Source organism: Mesocricetus auratus, unplaced genomic scaffold, assembly GCF_017639785.1.
Source record: "Mesocricetus auratus isolate SY011 unplaced genomic scaffold, BCM_Maur_2.0 Super-Scaffold_100015, whole genome shotgun sequence".
Lineage (NCBI taxonomy): Eukaryota > Metazoa > Chordata > Mammalia > Rodentia > Cricetidae > Mesocricetus > Mesocricetus auratus.
Window position 1 is genome coordinate 54195085 of NW_024429198.1, and position 18090 is coordinate 54213174.

The window sequence follows — 18090 nt, forward strand, 5'->3', positions numbered from 1 at the left end:
TACTAGTATCTATTTATGGATTTATATATGTATGTAGAGACAGGGCCTCATGTATCCCAGGCTAGCCTCAACCTCACTATGTAGCTGAGGATATCCTTGAACTTCGGATCCTTTCGCCTTCATTTTCCAAGTGCTGTGATTAGGAGTCTGCATGACCATACATGTTTTATGTGATGCTGAGGTACTAAACCCAGAGTTCTGTGTATGCCAGGCAAGCAAGCGCTCATGACTGAGTTACATCCCCTGTCCCATAAAACAGTACCACCTCAGAAGCAGGCTATGAGCACCTCTATAGGCAGGGCTTCGTGAAACCACCTCATGTCACAGAGCCAATGCAGAGCCTGTAATTTTCCTCAGGGCTTCTCTCTAAGAACTTCGCTCTGCGACTCTGGGTTTTGTGTGTCTGTTTCTCCCCAGTGATAAGTCTGTCTGAAATTATTACTATTCTGCCTTGGTTGTTCAGGTACAATACTTCAAGACTCAAGTGGGTATGATCACAGTTCAGTGAATTATGTGAGAAAAATAATTGTATTATTTAATATTTGTACCAAATAGATGTTAATTTTTTTATTTTTGCCTTAATAAATTTTAAAGTTTTTGATCTCTGTATATGTTGTTTAAATTCGTTTGCTTTGAAAACATCAAAACACACTTTAGCGCCTTGTCCTCGTTTTCTACTGGGAGGCAGGTCCATATCATATCATATCTAGGGCCATACTTCACCTAATAATCCCGTTTCCCATTTAGCTGCTTTATGAGAATGAGTGTATAAGTAGTGTGTGTTACCAAACAGAACTCTAATAAATCAGTCATTTATTTCTTTCAACAGGTGTTACAAAGGTGGATTATGGAGATATATCATCAAGACTTGGTCTGAGACATAAATTACAATGCAAACCTTTCTCTTGGTACCTAGAAAATATTTACCCTGATTCTCAAATTCCACGTCACTATTTCTCATTGGGAGAGGTAAAAACAAGTGTGTGTGATATGTGATATATATTCTGTATAGTTATTTTGTCTTTGAGAAGTTAAAACTTCTAACCTCTAAGGCTTTTAAACTGTCTTCACTATTAAAATCTGTTTACCCTCAAGTATGAGAACCCTGTCTGGAGAAGCCAATAGCATATATAGTGTTTTACCTGCATGCATGCTCGAAGGCCAAACAAGGTGCCAGACCTCATTACAGATGGTTGTCAGCCACCATGTGGGTGCTGGGAATTGAACTCAGGACCTACTGATAGAGTCTGCCTCATATAATATGAAATCTTGTTAAATTTTTGTCTCCCCCACACCCACTACTAAGAAGTAGAATTTTCACATACTAAGCAAGTGCTTCATCACGGAGCCACTTCCCGAGCAAAGTCTTAACTATAATTTTATTATATTATGTTCTGTTAAAATGAAGATGCTTGGGGCTGGAGAGATTGCTCATATAACTTATTGCTCTTGCAGACGACGGGGGTTTGGGTCACAGTACCCACATGATAATTCAGAACCATCTGTATGTCACTTCAATTAGAGGAGATCCAATGCCCTTTTCTGACCCTTGAAGGTACCAGCCATACATACGGTACACATACATACATGCAGGTAAAACACCCAGCACATACACATAAATCAAAATAGATTTTTAAAAAATACTTTTTAACAAGAAGACTCTTGTTACAATGTAAAAAGTGTCTTTGTGGACTTATTTTTAGCATGCTAAGCCATTTACTTGAAACTTGTACTTCTAAAGTTGATATCGTTGTTTTAGTTCAAATCAAAGCCTGAGAATTGTCAGAGTTTATTTTCCTTTGGGAAGTTTTCATAGTTTAGACAGGGAATAAGAGAAATGCTGAAAAATATTTGTTTGTGGTGACTCTCTTAAATTGCTTCACAGAATTCAGCATTATTTTTCTTGAAATAATTGGCTATTAATGTTTATAAATAAGACAGAATTGCATATTAGTTGTACTTTTTATCTCAGTGCATGCCTATGCTAATAGATCTAGTGTGAAAAAGATCTTGCCTTCTGTTATATAGTAACTTTGACAGTAAACAATTTCCTGTATCCTGTTTAATTGAATGCCAGTTAGCTATCAGCTCTGACTCCTGGCCAGACATCAGTTCTATATTTAAGAAATCAGATCAGAGTTGGGCATGGTGACACATGCCTTTAATCTGAGGACTGGGAGACAGAGGCAGATAGATCCTGTAAATCTGAGCTACATAATAGAGAGACCCTGTCTCCCCTCCGTCCCCCCTCAAAAAAATTTAGATTAGTCTTTCTTAGACTAGATGTCTGGTCTTTTTCCATTGTTGTTACTTGAAAGTTCAGCCTGTAAGCAAGAGTTCTCCTGAAGCACGAGTAATTCCTTCTCTTGGAAGAAAACCAACCATCTCCATGTAGCTTTAGTAACTCTTTCCTCAAAGGAGCCATTTCTTTTTATTCATATTTGCTCTCATCTATTGACTTCTTCTTAGTGGTTGTCATGTCTGTTTCCATGGCCACCCTAGAGGCTCTTGTTACGTCATTGTACTAGTACTTACTGAGCACTTGAAATTGACTACCCTCCCTGAGTTTTCAAATGGAAGTATTGGGCTACTCCTGCATTAGAGTAGAATACCCTAGCCTATGAAACCGTAAAGATTTGAGGGATCTTTTCCTAGTAATCTTCTAACTCTCCTAAGGTCCTATTTGTTAGCTCAAGGCAGTAATTTTCAACAGCCTAGTATAGATTTAGCATCAGTTTAGCCAATTATAATAATAATCTAGGAATAAATATATGAAAGTATGTTAAAGGAATCTGTTTTTAACTGGACTGTGACATAAAAGAAATTTTTTATTGTCAGTTAGGAGTTTCAAAATTACTGTCTTCAAGTTTCTCCTTTGATAGCATTATATTTACAAGACTTATGATCGAATGTTTTCTGGTTATTTGCCCTCCTTTATTGCCTATCTTTCTGTATCTGACCAGGCTACTCAGGAGTTTTATCATGTCACAGTACAGACAGTCATTCCTTCCCTTCCTCCTCCTACTAAAACTTCTTTGATGGAATTTGGATCAGTTTTTTTGGAAATCAAAATACCTTACATGGCATAGGCCCCCTTACATGGCAACCTTGTTGGGAATCTGTATCCATTTCAGAGAGGACAGAGAGAAGGAAGGTTCTTTCAGGAGTATAGGCATATTGACTGTCTCTGCCAGGGATAGGACACAGCGTAAATCTAGCCTGTTTCCATGCCTGAGTTTTCTTACTACCTTGGGTCACTTTTATACAGTAATGCTTGGGCTGAGTAGTTGTCCTAGAGACGGGGTGGCTCACAAACTGGAAACGGGTGGGGAGGTGGGAGGGTATGCACTGAGGAGCAGTGCATTGTGGAGTCCTTATCCTCAGCTGTTGTTCCAGCAATCTTTGATTGCTTGAGCCTTTACTGAAGCATTTGCCTCAGTTGGTAACATATGACTTGTTTTACTTCCGCGTTTTTACTTGTTAATGTAAATAACTATGCTTTTACCCTCTTCTCCTCTTAGTTAGGGTTTCTATTGCTGTGAAGAGATACCATGACCGTGGCAACTCTTAAAAAGAAAACATTTAATTGTGGTGGCTTTCAGCTCAGCGGTTTAGTCCGTTGTTGTCATACTGGAGAACAAAGCAGCATGCAGGCAGACATGGTGCTAGAGAGGGGGCTGAGGGTTCTTACATCTTGACTCACAGCAATAGAAAGTTGTTTGAGACGCTAGGTGATATCTTGAGCATATATGAGACCTCTGAGACCATCACCACAGTGACACACTTCCCCTAACAAGACCACACCTCCTTATAGTGCTACTCCCTTGGGGGGCATTTTCTTTCAAACCATCATATCCTCCCAAAAAGCAGACTCTCCATTGGGTTGATATACCCAGAAATATGTCTGTGCTGCCTGTTCTTGTCTTTCTCCCCTGTCCTTCCATTGTAGTAGTAGAACATCTAGGCCTTAATTACAAATTAACTTACAGAAAAAACTACAAAGCCAAGCAGAGGGGGAAGCCTACCTATGTATGATAGAAGTTGACGTGACAGATTTTGTTTTATAAGCATTAGCTGCACATGAGGATATTTGTCAGGAAGGCTGCAGCCATTTCTTCACAGATTTTTTAAAATTCATTCAACAACTATTTGAGTGCCCACTAATGGAAAATGGCATAAAACAAAGTGAAAATTGTGTTCCTGCTGGTCTTATAGTCTATTTGGAAAAATTAATGAAAAGTATGCAGTGTGTCAAATAGTGCAGGAGCAGATGGGATCAAGGTGACTCGTGAGCATGAAAGTTACTTTTACATAGGTAGTTGAGGAAGGCACCCTTAGTAATCTGTGGACAGAAACTTGAAGGAAGTGAAGAACTAAGCCACATGCATTGCTGAGATAAATGTTTCAGAGCAAGAGGAGAATGAGAACAAAGGTTACTAAGATGAGTGGGCACTTGGCATGTTCCAGAAATAGTAGGGAAGTCACTTGTCTAGTAAGAAACAAGTAGGTGGGTAATGAAAGATAAGGAAGGAGAGAACCATAATGAGGGCTATAGATGGAGTTTCTGTTCTGCCTGGTCCCACCACCCTTCAGTCCCAAATAAACACACAGAGGCTTGTATTAGTTACAAGCTGTTGGCTAGCGGCTCAGGCTTCTTACTGGCTAGCTCTCTCCTAATTATTAACACATAACTATTAATCTATGTATTGCTCTGTGGCCTTATCTTACTGAAGAATTCCTGGCATCCTATCTTCCTGGTAGCTACATGGCATCTTTCTAACAGCTCCTCTTTATCTCCACTCCCCAGAACTCTCCTTGTCTGGTAACCCCACCTATACTTCCTGCCTGGCTACTGGCCAATCAGTGTTTTATTCATCAACCAATAAGAGAAACGTAGATACAGAAGGACATCCCCTATCATATCCTCTTTTCTGTCTAAATAAAAAGGAAGGTTTTAACCTTAACATAGTAAAATTATATATAATAAAACAGTTACCAAACAAGAACTGTAGTTAACAATATTTAGTTCATTAATATTTGGCAAAATTTAAAGAAAATATTGTTATCTATGCTATCTTTGTGAATGTAAAGTTTTGTATGTAACTTATCATTTATCATAACTAAGGAAAACCATAACTATCTGTCTTCAACTCCATCAAAGACCTCAGAAGGATAATGTGTAAATTCTAGACTTGACAGAAACTTCTCACTCCCTGTCTGTCTGTACAGACCTCCAGACCTCTATGGTTAGCTAGTGGCAAGGTCCATTCCCTGACCTTCAGACAGGCTTTATTTGTAGAAGCAAGATAACAACACAGAGGGTGAGCTTGGGAGATGGCTCAATGAGGAAAGTACTTGCCTCACAAACATAAACTGAGTTCAAATCCCCAGAACTCACATAAAGCTGAGCGCATGTGTGTGTTTCTGTGGTGAGATGGGAGACAGAGACAGGAAAATCCCTGAAAGTCCCTGGGCCACTTAGCCTGGTTTATGCAGTGACGCATACAAAGAAGAGAAAAGACTCCATTTCATAGTGAAGACTGTCGTGTCAGGGTGGCCCAGTGGTCTAAGGCGCCAGACTCAAGCTTAGCTTCCTCTTCATAGTGAAGACTGACACCTGAGGTTGTCACAGTGGTAGGTGTGAACCCTCACTCATGCATACACACATGTACATACATTGTTGTATACACACACAAACCATATAGAGGACCAAACGATAGAGGACCCAGCCATAGGCAGCTGGCAGAGTTTGGAAATCATGGACATTATCAATCCTGGTATTTGGGAGGACAGAGGCAGGATTGCATATTTGAAGTCGGCCTGGTCTACATAGTGAGTTCCAGAGCTACACAATGAGAGTCTGTTAAGGGAAGCTTTTTATTGAGAGGAGTCTTCCCGCCAGCCTGGTTCTAGAGACGCATCAGTCCCAAATAAGCACACAGGAGGCTATATTAATTATGAAGCTGTTGGCCTTGCTTGTTTCTTACTGGCTAGCTCTGACTTAAGTAATTACCCCATAATTGTTAATCTAAGTATGTCTCTTACCGGAGAGGTTTCTGGGCTTCCTACCCCAATGGCGTTACATCTCGACTCTCCTGTGTTTCTCCTTCCCAGAATCCTCCTGGATTCCTAGCCCCACCTATCTAGATTCCTATTGGCCAGCAGTAATTTATTGACATATACACAGGACTTCCCCAACAAGAGTCTGTATCAAAAATTAAAACAAAAACGTAAAGTCGAAGAACCAGGAGAATGATGTTTCAGAGACTTGAGTGAAAGGTTTGTCTCAAAAAGGAAGTGCTTAACTCTGTTGAATATGAAGCATTAGGGAGATTTTGTTAGTGCCTTCTGCCTCAGTGATTCGAAAGTGTCCGTGGAGAGCGTGGAAGTGTAGACCCTGAATGCATACCATTCTTGCAAAGCAAGGCGTTTTTCTGTAAAGTAATAGAGAGAAGTGAGTGGTGGCTAGAGGAGACCATGAGGAAAGAAGAGTTTTCATGGTTTTCGGGGGCTGCTGCAGCCTGAGGCCTTGGTTATGGCGGGATTCTTTTTTTTTTTTTTTTTTTTTTTGCTTGGTTGTTTTGGTTTTTTGGGGGGGTTGTTTCTGTTTTTTTCGAGACAGACTTTCTCTGTAGCTTTGGAGCCTGTGCTGGAACTTACTCTGTAGAGCAAGCTGGCCTTGAACTCCCAGAAATCCACCTGTCTCTGCCTCCTGAGTGATGGGATTAAAGGCGTATACCACAACTGCCAGGCTGTGACAGGATTCTTTGAAACTTTATTGAGAATGTTTGATTCCCTTGAAACCATGCTGTACCCAGTTACAAGGAAGTTTGTGTAAGAATGGATTAATGACGTCATCGTTTATGAAATCAGGAGTGATGCTAAAGGAAGGAAAGTTTTGGACAGTTTGGTTCAGTGTTCAGAAGCCCTTGCAGGGAGACTGGGTTTGATTCCTAGCATCCACATGGTGTCTTATAACCATCTATAACTCCAGTCCCAAGGGATGTGGTACCCTCTTGTGACTTTCATGAATAGTGGGTACACAGCCATGCATGTGGGCAACCGCTCATACACTTAAAATAATCTTTAAAAATTACAGTATAGCTTTGAGATGCTCAAGTCTTGCACCTGCTCATGGCCATCATTAAGTGGCTCCTAAATCCAGTCAGAATGAATTGTCTGCCAGCATAAGCGTAAGCAAGGGGGTAGAATGTGGAGTCTTGTCTAAGTACTGTTGAAAATGTGGCGTTTAGGACTTGCACCACTTCCTGTGGGTACTACTCTGTCCCCTGAAGAGGTCCTTTGTAATACAACACGCTCCATCAGAACCTCATTCAAGTGCCCTTCTTAAGAAGCCTAAGAATGAGGAGCCTGATCTCTGTTGCCTAAGAGTTGGTGGTCATGATTAGATTCAGACTTAGATTTCAGTATTCAATAAACATTTATTGAGTGTGTTTGCTACTTTAAAAGGAAAGAAGCCTGTGCTAATGAGAATGACCTAAAAAAAAATTTTGACCAAGCCAGCTTCCCATGACTTAGGATGATTTCTGGGGAAAATAAAAACAGCACGTAGATAAGCAAGGGTGTAGGAGAGTCAGGACCTGTGTGCACTCTTGGTGGGCCTATGAAATGATGCGTGTCTGCAAAATAATTTGGAGTTCCTCAGAAAGTTAACACTGCATGACTAGGGTCTGACTCATACTCTTCATCAGCACTGCAAAAAGTAAAACACAGCCATTGTGTGATGCAGCGCCTGACCTCCAGATGTGTAGGATCTTAGAGAGATCCGTGCTCATGGCAGCACTATTGGCCTAGCCTCAGTGGCAGAGGCCACTCATATCCCAGACTGATGAATGGTAAGCATAAAGTTGCATGTACATACAGTGAGAAGTCATTCAGTCTTCAAAAGGATAGACATCCTGACATATATACATTAGCTCACAATTGCACTTTGAAGTGTAATTTCACTTCTGTGAAGTTCCTATAGTGGTTGTGTGCATGTAAACAGAAAGTAGTAGCTACCGCAGACTGATGGAGGCAGGAAAGATGTTTAGCGGCTGAAGCGGCTCAGGTTTGTAAACTGGGAAGGTTCTGGAGATCTGTTTCTAGCAGTGTAAATGGACTTAACACTTGTGAGCTGTCTGTTTGAAACTGGCTACAGTGGTAAGTTTCATGTTGTGAAAGAGAGAAAGATGCAGTGTAGGCATTGTGCTTTAAATGGATAGGAGATCCAGCATGGAGGGGAGGTCTTTGGTATAAAGGATGGGACACATGCAGTTCATCCTTGGGACGGAATAGGAAGGAGAGGTGAGGGTCTAGTATAGGTCAGTTGAGAGTGGTCGTCTGTGGATGCTTGAGAAGTCCTCTTGTAGAGTGGCTTCAGGTCAGTGCAGATTATTGATTGAGAGTAAGGCAGGGGGGGCTGCTGGTGACAGAGGCCCCGGGAAAGAGGGCAAACAGAAACCCAAGGCTGTAGTTGAGTACAGAGGTCACAGCAGGGAGCTGATGCCAGTGAGTGAGTAAAACCACGACCCTCCCCTTTCCTGCACATTCTGTCCTTTCAGTGAGTAAAATCTAGGTTGAGTGGCATACCTCTGAAGGATTTAGAGCAGCCGTTCCTTTGGGGAATGAAAGGTTGTTTCTTTTTCTTTGAACTGACCCAATTTTTGACAGTGCCTAAGTATTGTTAGCTGGACTCTGAGTTTGGGTTAATAAAAAGATGATACCTGTCTAACCCATGGTAGATGGTTGCCAAGGCAAGTTGGCCTCCTACCTTCTTGCCTGCTGACTTCACAAGTGGCATAGACTTTACCATCTGGTCTTCCTGCCATTGCCTCAGAAACGTAGTCTGTGGTCCTTTTGTAGATGGAAAGTCTCATTCTAGACTAAGGTTATTAGGATGTCTTTCTTAACCAAGTCTGCCTTCCGGAGCTTTGACTATAGGATTTGGAACCAAAATAAATGTTTCCTCATAGTAGCTAGTAGTTGTTAATTCATCGAGTATTGTAAGCAACCACAAAGAGATAGAAGCCCTGCCTGACCATCACTGACTCAGACTGTTCTAATGGTTCTCATACGTTAGGCAGTATTCTGCGTGCCTTACAGATACCCAGATACTCCTCTTCTGATGACTCCGTTAGACAGCTTCTGTGGAGTGGATTAATGTTTCATGGAAAGTGGAATCTGCACCGCCCCACGGCTGCTTCCACATATGCCACCTTCCAGTGCTCTTTTGGCCAGAAACTGTCTTCAGTCTCCTGAGAAGTCATCAGAGGCATTGTCAAAAGGGACACCTTTTGTCCTTGAGGAGTTGTTAAATTGCTTTAAGTTATTACTGAAAGTTGGACTATTTTAAAATAAATATAAATCCTGAAGGAACAGTGCAAGTGAAAGAAATAAATAAGAAAAGTTTTAAAACTAAAAAGCCCTTGATGTATAAGTACTGTGTTTACATCACTTCTACCCCTTTCCCTTCCTGTAATTATTGTTACATATGTATGTATGTGTACACACACATACACCCTACTTGAGTCTAGTGTTGTTCTCATATACATGTGTTTAGAACTGATTGTTTGGGATTGGATGACCTATCAGACTTGTCCCTGAGAAAACTGATTCTCCCTCTCTTAACAGCCATTAATTGCCTATAACTCTTCATTTAGAGGTGGGACCTTGTGAGATTTCCCCCATCCTCATTGGCATGTCATCTGGTGATGTTATTATGCAGGTCATGTTTAGGTGACCATATTGTTGAAGTATCCTTAATGCAACTCCCCTGTCGTGTATAGAAGACACTGTCTGAAAGCAGAATCCCTGGTCCTCTGGCTATTACAGTCTTTCTGCCCCTTCTATGACGCTCCCAGCCTTTGTTGTAGGAGTTGTGTTCTATCATTTGGGGCTGAGCATCCCAGTCTGTTCTCGGTATTTTGACCGGTTGTGACTTTCTGTAATGGTCTCCACTACTTCAAAAATGAAGCTTCCTTAATGAGGGTCGCAAGCTGCCCAGATAAGTATTTAGAATGCAGTTAGAAATGATACTGGTTTAGGAAAATGGCAGTCATAGGTTCTCCTCTAGAGTCTATGACTTTACTAGTTATGTGTGGATGACTATGTCTTTACTGTACCAAGCGTGAATTCCTTCCTACTGAGTGAGCACTAAGTCCACCTTTTCTCTTTTTTTTTTTTTTTTTTTTTTTTTTTTTGGTGGGGAGTGGGGGACTCAAGTCAGGGTTTCTCTGTTAAGCCCCTAGTTGGCAGTCCTAGAACTTTCTTTGTAGACCAGGCTAGCCTCCACCTCCAAAGATCTGCCTGCCTCTGCCTCCCAAGTGCTGGGTTTAAAGGTTTGCACCACTATTTAAAGGCATGCATACCTTTAATCCCAGCACTCGGGAGGCAGAGGCAGGCAGATCTATGTGAGTTTGAGGCCAGCCTGGTCTACCAAGACAATTCCAAGACAGCTGGATTGATTACAGCAAAAAGAAATTGATTACAGCAAAAAGAAATAATAAAGGATTGACCTTTTGTGTATCTGTATGTACCTCTCCTTTAGTTGAGTCATGCATTTTAACTCCTGATGTCTCATTGTCCCACAGATACGGAATGTGGAAACTAATCAATGTCTAGATAACATGGCTAGAAAAGAGAATGAAAAGGTTGGAATTTTCAATTGCCATGGTATGGGAGGTAATCAGGTGAGTATTAAGCTTTTATATCTTTAAAGAAAAATAATAAAGAGTATTAGGTGAAGGGTGCTTTCAATCTAATGATTGATATTTAATTTTTTCAGATCTTACTATGTGACCTTGGCCAGCTTACAACTTACAATATAGACTAGGATGGCCTTGAATTCAGGGATCGGCCTGCTTCTTCTAATGATTATTTTAATAAAACATCGTTAAGTGCCCCTGTAACAACTGAGTTAACATTGCTGAGCACAGAATTTATTTTGTTCTTACAAAAAAAAAGACTTCCCTTAACAATACACTCAGCCTACAGAGAACTGTGGTAGCTTTTTACTTTCCTCTGTATAAAATTGGTGTAGCTTTTCTGAGTCTTTCATTCTTACTACTTTAACAATGTACAAGAATTGCCAGGTGTTGCTTTAATCCCAGCACTCGGGAGGCAGAGGCAGGCGGATCTCTGTGAGTTTGAGGCCAGCCTGGTCTACAGAGCGAGTTCCAGGACAGTCAGGGCTACACAGAGAAACCCTGTCTCGAAAAACTGAAGAAGAAAAAAAAAAAGAAATAAAGAATCATGTGTCTTGAAATAGTTGCCGGTTATTTCAGAGTAGCCCAGGGAAAGTTTACACTTGAGTTTTGGTGTTTATCTATGTCTCATTGTTCCTCTGTGTCTGTTGAGCTGATTTCCGTGTCTTCATTGTCTGGTAGCTACGAAATGTAGCGATGTTGGCCTTTGAAATGCTGACTGTTAAAGCTTACATTGGCTCATGCTTCCTTTTCAGGTTTTCTCCTACACTGCCAACAAAGAGATTAGAACAGACGACCTTTGTTTGGACGTTTCCAAACTTAATGGCCCAGTTACCATGCTCAAATGCCACCATCTAAAAGGCAACCAGCTCTGGGAGTATGACCCAGTGGTGAGTTACCCAGTTGTCTATAGATAGAGAAGCTATATAGCATGTCACTGGGCACATTTATATTTTACAGCCAGTGAGGTTAATAGTAACTGATACAGTCATTACAGCCACTAGATATGGTCCAAACATTGTCTTTGTTTCTGGATGTGTGCTACTGCTATTGTGAGTGTGACTGTCCCTTGTCTTGAAGGACATACAATATCTCTGTTTCCTTACGGCAGGTGCCAGTAGCTAGCCATTGTGACACCAACAGATTTTTTAAATGAAAAAGGTCCTTATTTTCAGTTTGTTGGAATACAACAATATGTTAGGCAGTACTGAATTACTTAAGTGGCTTCATTTCTTCATTTTCTTACACAAGTTTCTAGGTATGTAGCTTCAGATGTGGATTAGGGATACACTGATATCCAAGATAACTAATCTCTGCTCTGAAAGAAAGGCGCATGGGTGGTTTTACCATTAGATACATTACTCTTTTTTTCTGGAAAATAAGTTCTTCCTGTTGTCAAGCTGTGTTTATTTCTTGGGAGTTGTAGATTTGTCCTATAGTGAGCCCACAGCTATAAGGAAGGCAGGGAAAGCAAGTACTTGGATATTTGAAAAGTGAACGTTCAATTAGAAATGTAGGAGCCTAGAGATGGTATCGAGTATTCAGAAAGAACTGGTTGTACATGTGAGATGTGAAGTTTTAAAACTTCAAATCACTTTGCAAAGTTTGTTTCCCAGATAAGAAACTAATAATGTCTTAGGCTGGTTTCTCACAGACTCCAGGATAAAGCTAACTGTTGATGTGTTTACTAGGGAGCATCTCTGATTTAATAACTGGGAAAAGGAAAGAGTAGGCAAGCTGCCTTGCTACCCAGTAGCCTGAATGAACTCCAGAGGGAGCTCTGGAGGGGGAGAGCAGCCCATCCATCAAAGCATGACAACCAAGAAAGAGAATAAAGCATGTGTGTCAGCAGCCCACACTAGAAACCTCAAGTCATAAAGTCCTAGATTGCAAAGAAACCCTAGAAATAAAATCCAGGACACTGTTTCATGGGTAGAAATTAATGCTCCTGGTCACACAATGGATAGATGGTGTAAGTTAGATCTCAGACCCAAGATTCTTAATTCTTTTTTTCTTTTTTGTTTTGTTTTGTTTTGTTTTTCGAGACAGGGTTTCTCCGTGGCTTTGGAGCCTGTCCTGGAACTCACTCTGTAGACCAAGCTGGCCTCGAACTCACAGAGATCCACCTGCCTCTGCCTCCCGAGTGCTGGGATTAAAGGCATGCACCACCAACACCCGGCAAGATTCTTAATTCTTGATACAAGATACTTTGTTTAGTACTCTACTGTTTTTTATTAGCTTTGGGTGTTTGTGCATGTTCAGATCTTGTTTGTATCATGTGCTCTATATGACAGTAAGCTCTTTAATTTTTACTACTTGTGCTGTCTCCTGAAATACAATGGAGATTGGACCCTTGTACATTTAGAGATTGGAGTCAGGAAGTAGAGGATCATTTTTCCTATTATGTAGGTGGCCTTTACAATAAGTAATGAAAGCTTTTACCCTTCCCTTGAAAGGTTGAAGGTTGCAGTTAAAAATGTGTCACTTGCCTGCCCAGTGCATAAACCTGGTTGTCTGGAGACTTGTCAGTTTACCTAGGTCCTCTGCTGAGTCCTGTGATGACTGAGTGCAGTATTGGAGCCTTGGAGCTCTACATCTTCTGCCAGCTGCCAGAGCCTGCTCTAGAGCAAGGTTCTTCACCAGGGTCTCCTCTGGGCTTACTAGGAGAGAAAGGAGAGAGATGTGTTTTCAGAAACTGAGATGGAGCCTGGTAGTAGTGGATCACACCTTTAATCCCAGCACTTGGGAGGCAGAGAAGCAGGCGGATCTCTGAGTTTGAAATTAACCTAGTTTACAGAGGGAGTTCCAGAACAGTCAGGGCTACACAGAGAAACCCTGACTTGGGGGGGAAAAAAAAAACAAAGAAAGAAAAGAAATTAGGGTGAAAAACCAACTGCCCAGTCACAATTTTTGTTGTGCTTGGTTTATTCTGCTTTTAGCAGTTATTGACCGTGAGCCGGAAGAGTGCCACCTTTGTGGGGAGTTGTGTGGAATGTTGGATAGGTCCTTCACTCTGCACTGGTTTTTGTCTCAACTGAAACAGAAGGCTCAGGTGGCATGTATGTATGCATGTATGCAGAGCCTGGGCTCTGTGCTGCTAGACTGCCACACTGCAGACAAGGCTGTCCTCAGTCAGTGAGACACAGCACCTGCATGGGAAAAGCCAGCACCATCGGAGCCACAGCTGCACTCAGTCTCATCCAGGTTCAGTTCTCATGCATCTGTGAGGATTGCAGTAGATAACGCTGAGCCTCGGGTCAGTGTGCACTGAGCCTCGGGTCAGTGTGGGGTACAGCTACCGTGCACAATAGTTATTTGTAGTATACAATGTACAGTTATTGGCCAGTTCTCACTTTGACCCACCACGAAGTAATACAGAACCAGAAGCAGAAGTGAATGATACAATCATCAGTTTCTGCTATAGTTGAATTTAAAAGAGGCTTTGTGAACATTAGATGTTTCAGATGCTAGAACATTGGCTCAGTGGTTAAGAGCACTGGCTGCTCTAACAGAAGACCCAGTTCAATTCCCAGCACCCACATGGTCGTTCACAACTGTCTGTAACTCCAGTTCTAGGGGATCCGATTCCCTCTTCTGACCTCCAATGGCATGCACACAGGCGAAACACCCATACACATAAAGTAAAATAAAAATGTGTTGTGTTTTTTGAGACAGGGCTTCTCTGTGTAGCCCAGGCTATGCTAGAACTCACTCTGTAGACCAGACTGGCCTTAAACTCACAGAGATCTGGCTGCCTCTTCCTCCTGAGTGCTGGGATTAAAGGCATGGGCCACTACCATGTGGCAAAATATAAAATTTTTTAGTGAAATCTAGCAGAGAAAAGGATCACATTGAAGTCAAGACATGAGTAAAGAATAAATTAATGTGTGTCATTAACGTTGCAGCTACGTGATCCATTACACTGTCACTCAGCATGCACCCACTCTAGGACACTGGCGATTGTTGGTCTGGAACACATTCTCAGGTTCATTGTGGACCATTATGACTATTAATTTACTCTTATTGTCCCACTCTTTAGAAATTACACTAAAAATCAGCATGAAAGTATCAAATCTAAAACATAAGCATGGAGGTCGACAGCTATAACCCTCTCTGATTACTTAGAGCCTCCTTTGCATGTGAGGCAACACATACTTTAACTGTTGTTACTGCCTTACAGAACCGTCTCAAAATATGCATTATATTGTGATATTTATCTTCAGAGTGAAAAACACAAGCTGTCTGGGCTGTGAGCCCAGTCTTCTCGGTGCTCTTGTGTGTGACAAGGAGAACTTCTGGACCTGATGTCTGCTTTACGCCTGATTGTGCTGTGTCTCAGCCACCCCAGCATTCTCAAAGTTTGAGCCTGTAGAAGAACCCAAGTTTCTGAAATCTTACAGTTTAGAATCACAGAATTAAACAGCCTTATCACAGAGAAAGGAAAGGAAAATCGAAATACTTGTTTGGAAATATGTTCCAGGAGCCTAAATAGTAGTCACTAACTTGGCCTGGGTTTTTCTTTTTACAGAGGGAGGGAGAGAGAGCCTGTCTGTCTTTCTGTCTGGTTATTTGCTGTCGAGGCCCATAAAAGTGGCTCAGTTTCATATTGACCTAAGGTCAGAGTTCAAATCTATCCATGCTCTTTCAAGGCTAAAGGCCTAGGACTTAAAAGGTCTAAGGTGTGGCTACTGAAGGATGTTTGGGCTAAGGTGTGGTCACTGAATGTCTTGCCTAGATAACAGAATACTTAATCTAATGCCAGATAACAAGAGGTTTGATCTAAGATGTAGTTACTAGATATTTTGAGAATTAAGGAAGTCCTTTTGCCTATCCCCCAACCCCTTTTGGTTGGGTTGTATAAGAACTTTGAGCACTAAACTTGGGGCAGATACCAGTATTCACTGGATGCAGTCCCGACTCTTATCTTCTGTCTCTTGTCTATTTCTTTGCTCAATCCATACTTGCACATTTAAATAGGTCACCAGGTCCCAACTCTGTGTGTGTGTGTGTGTGTGTGTGTGTGTGTGTGTGTGTGTGTGTGTGTGTGTGTGTGTGTGTGTGTGTGTGTGTGTGTGTTGGTGCACAATTTTAATTCCAGCACTTGGGAGGCAGACGCAGGAGGATCTCTGGGAGTTCAAAACTGGTCAGCATAGTATAATGCTATCTCAGGGTTGGGGTGGGGTGCCTTTTCCTCCACTTTCTAGTTAAGGTGTGTTTCCCCTGCTACTTTCAGAAATTAACCCTGCAGCATGTGAACAGTAACCAGTGCCTGGATAAAGCCACAGAAGAGGACAGCCAAGTGCCCAGCATTAGAGACTGCACTGGAAGCAGGTCCCAGCAGTGGCTTCTTCGAAATGTCACCCTTCCAGAAATATTCTGAGACCAAATTTGCAACAACAACGAAAGAAAGGAAAATAAGGATTGACTGGGCTACCTCAGCATACATTTCTGCCACATTCTTAAGTAGCAAAGAAGGAAAAGTGTTTTCCTCTCCTGTGGGATGTAAGGTTTATCAGCCATCAAAACTCAGACTCCTTTAGCTTTTCACTTGCTGTGAACCAGCCTTCCTGTCCCAGGACATGAGACTGCAAAGTAGTGAGACTGTGGCACACTGATGTTTACAGGGCTGGAAGAGTCCTCACCGAGAACAGTGGCGAATAGCCTTCAGGTCCCCAGCAGGCGGAATGTGCTCTCTGACAGAGGCCCCTCCACAGCTTCTGTGCACGCCAGCGTTTCTGCTGAGTGTGCCTCCTGTAGAAGAGGCTCCTGATAGAACCAGTAGCTGCAATATTAACCTGATAGGAAAGTAAGTGGAAAGAACTGGACCAGGTTCAGCATCATGAAAACATTTTTACAATAAAATTATATCAAACAGGGTTCAAAGGAAATTAAAACAGAATTATGAGAAGTACAATTTGTTATAGTATCAGATTTCTATATAGATTTTATACCTCAGTGGGGAAAAATTGATTCTAGTGACATTCATTTTGTTTTCATCTGTGATAGTCATGGATGCTTTTATTTTCCTTGGGGTGCTGAAAATGAGATGGAGTGGAGCTCTGAACACAGTTTTGATTTCTTTTTACAATATTCTTATTTGGTTTGTGGGCTGTTGGAATTGTAAGTTTTAATTGCCTTCTTGTAAAACAAGTGGAGATTTAACATGCCTGCTCTCAACTGAAAAGTTAAGAGATGTCTCAGTTGCTCTTGGGTCAAGGCTCACAGACTCTCTCCTACCCCGTCCCCCACCTCCTCAGTTTCTTACCACATTTTCAACTTTTTAACTTGATTCAACTGTTTATGCTTACTACCCAAGACTCATGCTACTGTACTGCAGACTTGTGTTCCCAGCAATAACGCCTCGGTTCCCAGGGAGTCGTCAAACACAGGCTTACAAAGACTGCTCGTTTATTCGGGGGTTTGGAGATCGTATCTGATGGACTATTTTGAAAGCCTTTTTCACTCCACACATAGATGTGCTTCACTGTCAGGAGCACATTTAGATTAGGTTTGAGTTGTGATGTTGGTTTGCTGCTTTTTTAAAAAAAAATAAAATTGACTGAAAATAATTAATTGGCATTTTTTAATGAGTTAGCCAAAGAAGTGCAGCTATGAGTTCATATTACAGTCCTGCATTTCATCCCTAACTCCATTTTGTTAACTCATTTCTTTAATCTGGTTTTTAGTGACAGAATCAAGTATTAAAGTTGATGATAATTAAAGTTTACTTTTTGATCTCACAGAAATCTCATTGTGACATTTTTCTATAGCAACCCACTGTCCAAAATGTAGACACTCTGTTTCCTATTTGTCCGGTTATATTAATGGTATTCTCTGCTCTGACTATCAGAGACTCACTGCAGGGAGTGCTCTTTGTTTGCTTAAGAATGTTCCTGGAAGTCATATCACCAGTGACATTTGCCCAGTTGAGTATATACCATTTCTCATCATCCAGTCAGCATTGAACCTGTGGATGCTTGGGGTAAGACTGTCCTCCAGGATGCAGAGACTTCCCAGAAAATCTGAAACAAAAAGCCAGTATTGGCTGGAAGTTTTTCTTCTCTGTGAGCTGTGTTAATTCTATCTCCAGTGGGCCCAATGTTTGAAAAGTCAGATGTCTAATAAATTATTTTCATGCTCAGAATTACAATTTTTGTACCCTAGCATAGCATGATCTTATTCCTTATTGTAAAATTTTAACAGCATTGTGATTTAATATTTTGTCTCACTTTTTAAGTGGGGGTGTGAGTGACTTAACTCATGGGTACTTTTAGAACCTGGTAGATATTCACATTGCCTTTATTTTTCTAATTAAAATATTCCTAAATACATTGAAAACATAAAGTATTCCTGAGTAGTTGTGCCTTACTTGAAGAGACCTTGA

The 18090-nt window shown here is 41.3% G+C and overlaps 1 protein-coding gene across 2 annotated transcripts in view; it reads left to right on the forward strand.

Moving 5' to 3' along the window:
- The window catches only part of Galnt1 (polypeptide N-acetylgalactosaminyltransferase 1), a 72224-nt gene extending 54778 nt beyond the window's left edge, over positions 1 to 17446 (forward strand). For both annotated transcript variants that reach the window (XM_040757946.1, XM_040757945.1), the window contains exons 10-13: positions 830 to 969; positions 10593 to 10691; positions 11462 to 11596; positions 15940 to 17446. In XM_040757946.1, the coding sequence (XP_040613880.1) occupies positions 830 to 969; positions 10593 to 10691; positions 11462 to 11596; positions 15940 to 16086 (521 nt within the window). In that variant the 3' untranslated portion in view covers positions 16087 to 17446. The remainder of the gene's footprint in view (positions 1 to 829; positions 970 to 10592; positions 10692 to 11461; positions 11597 to 15939) is intronic.
- The last annotated feature ends 644 nt before the right edge of the window (positions 17447 to 18090 follow it).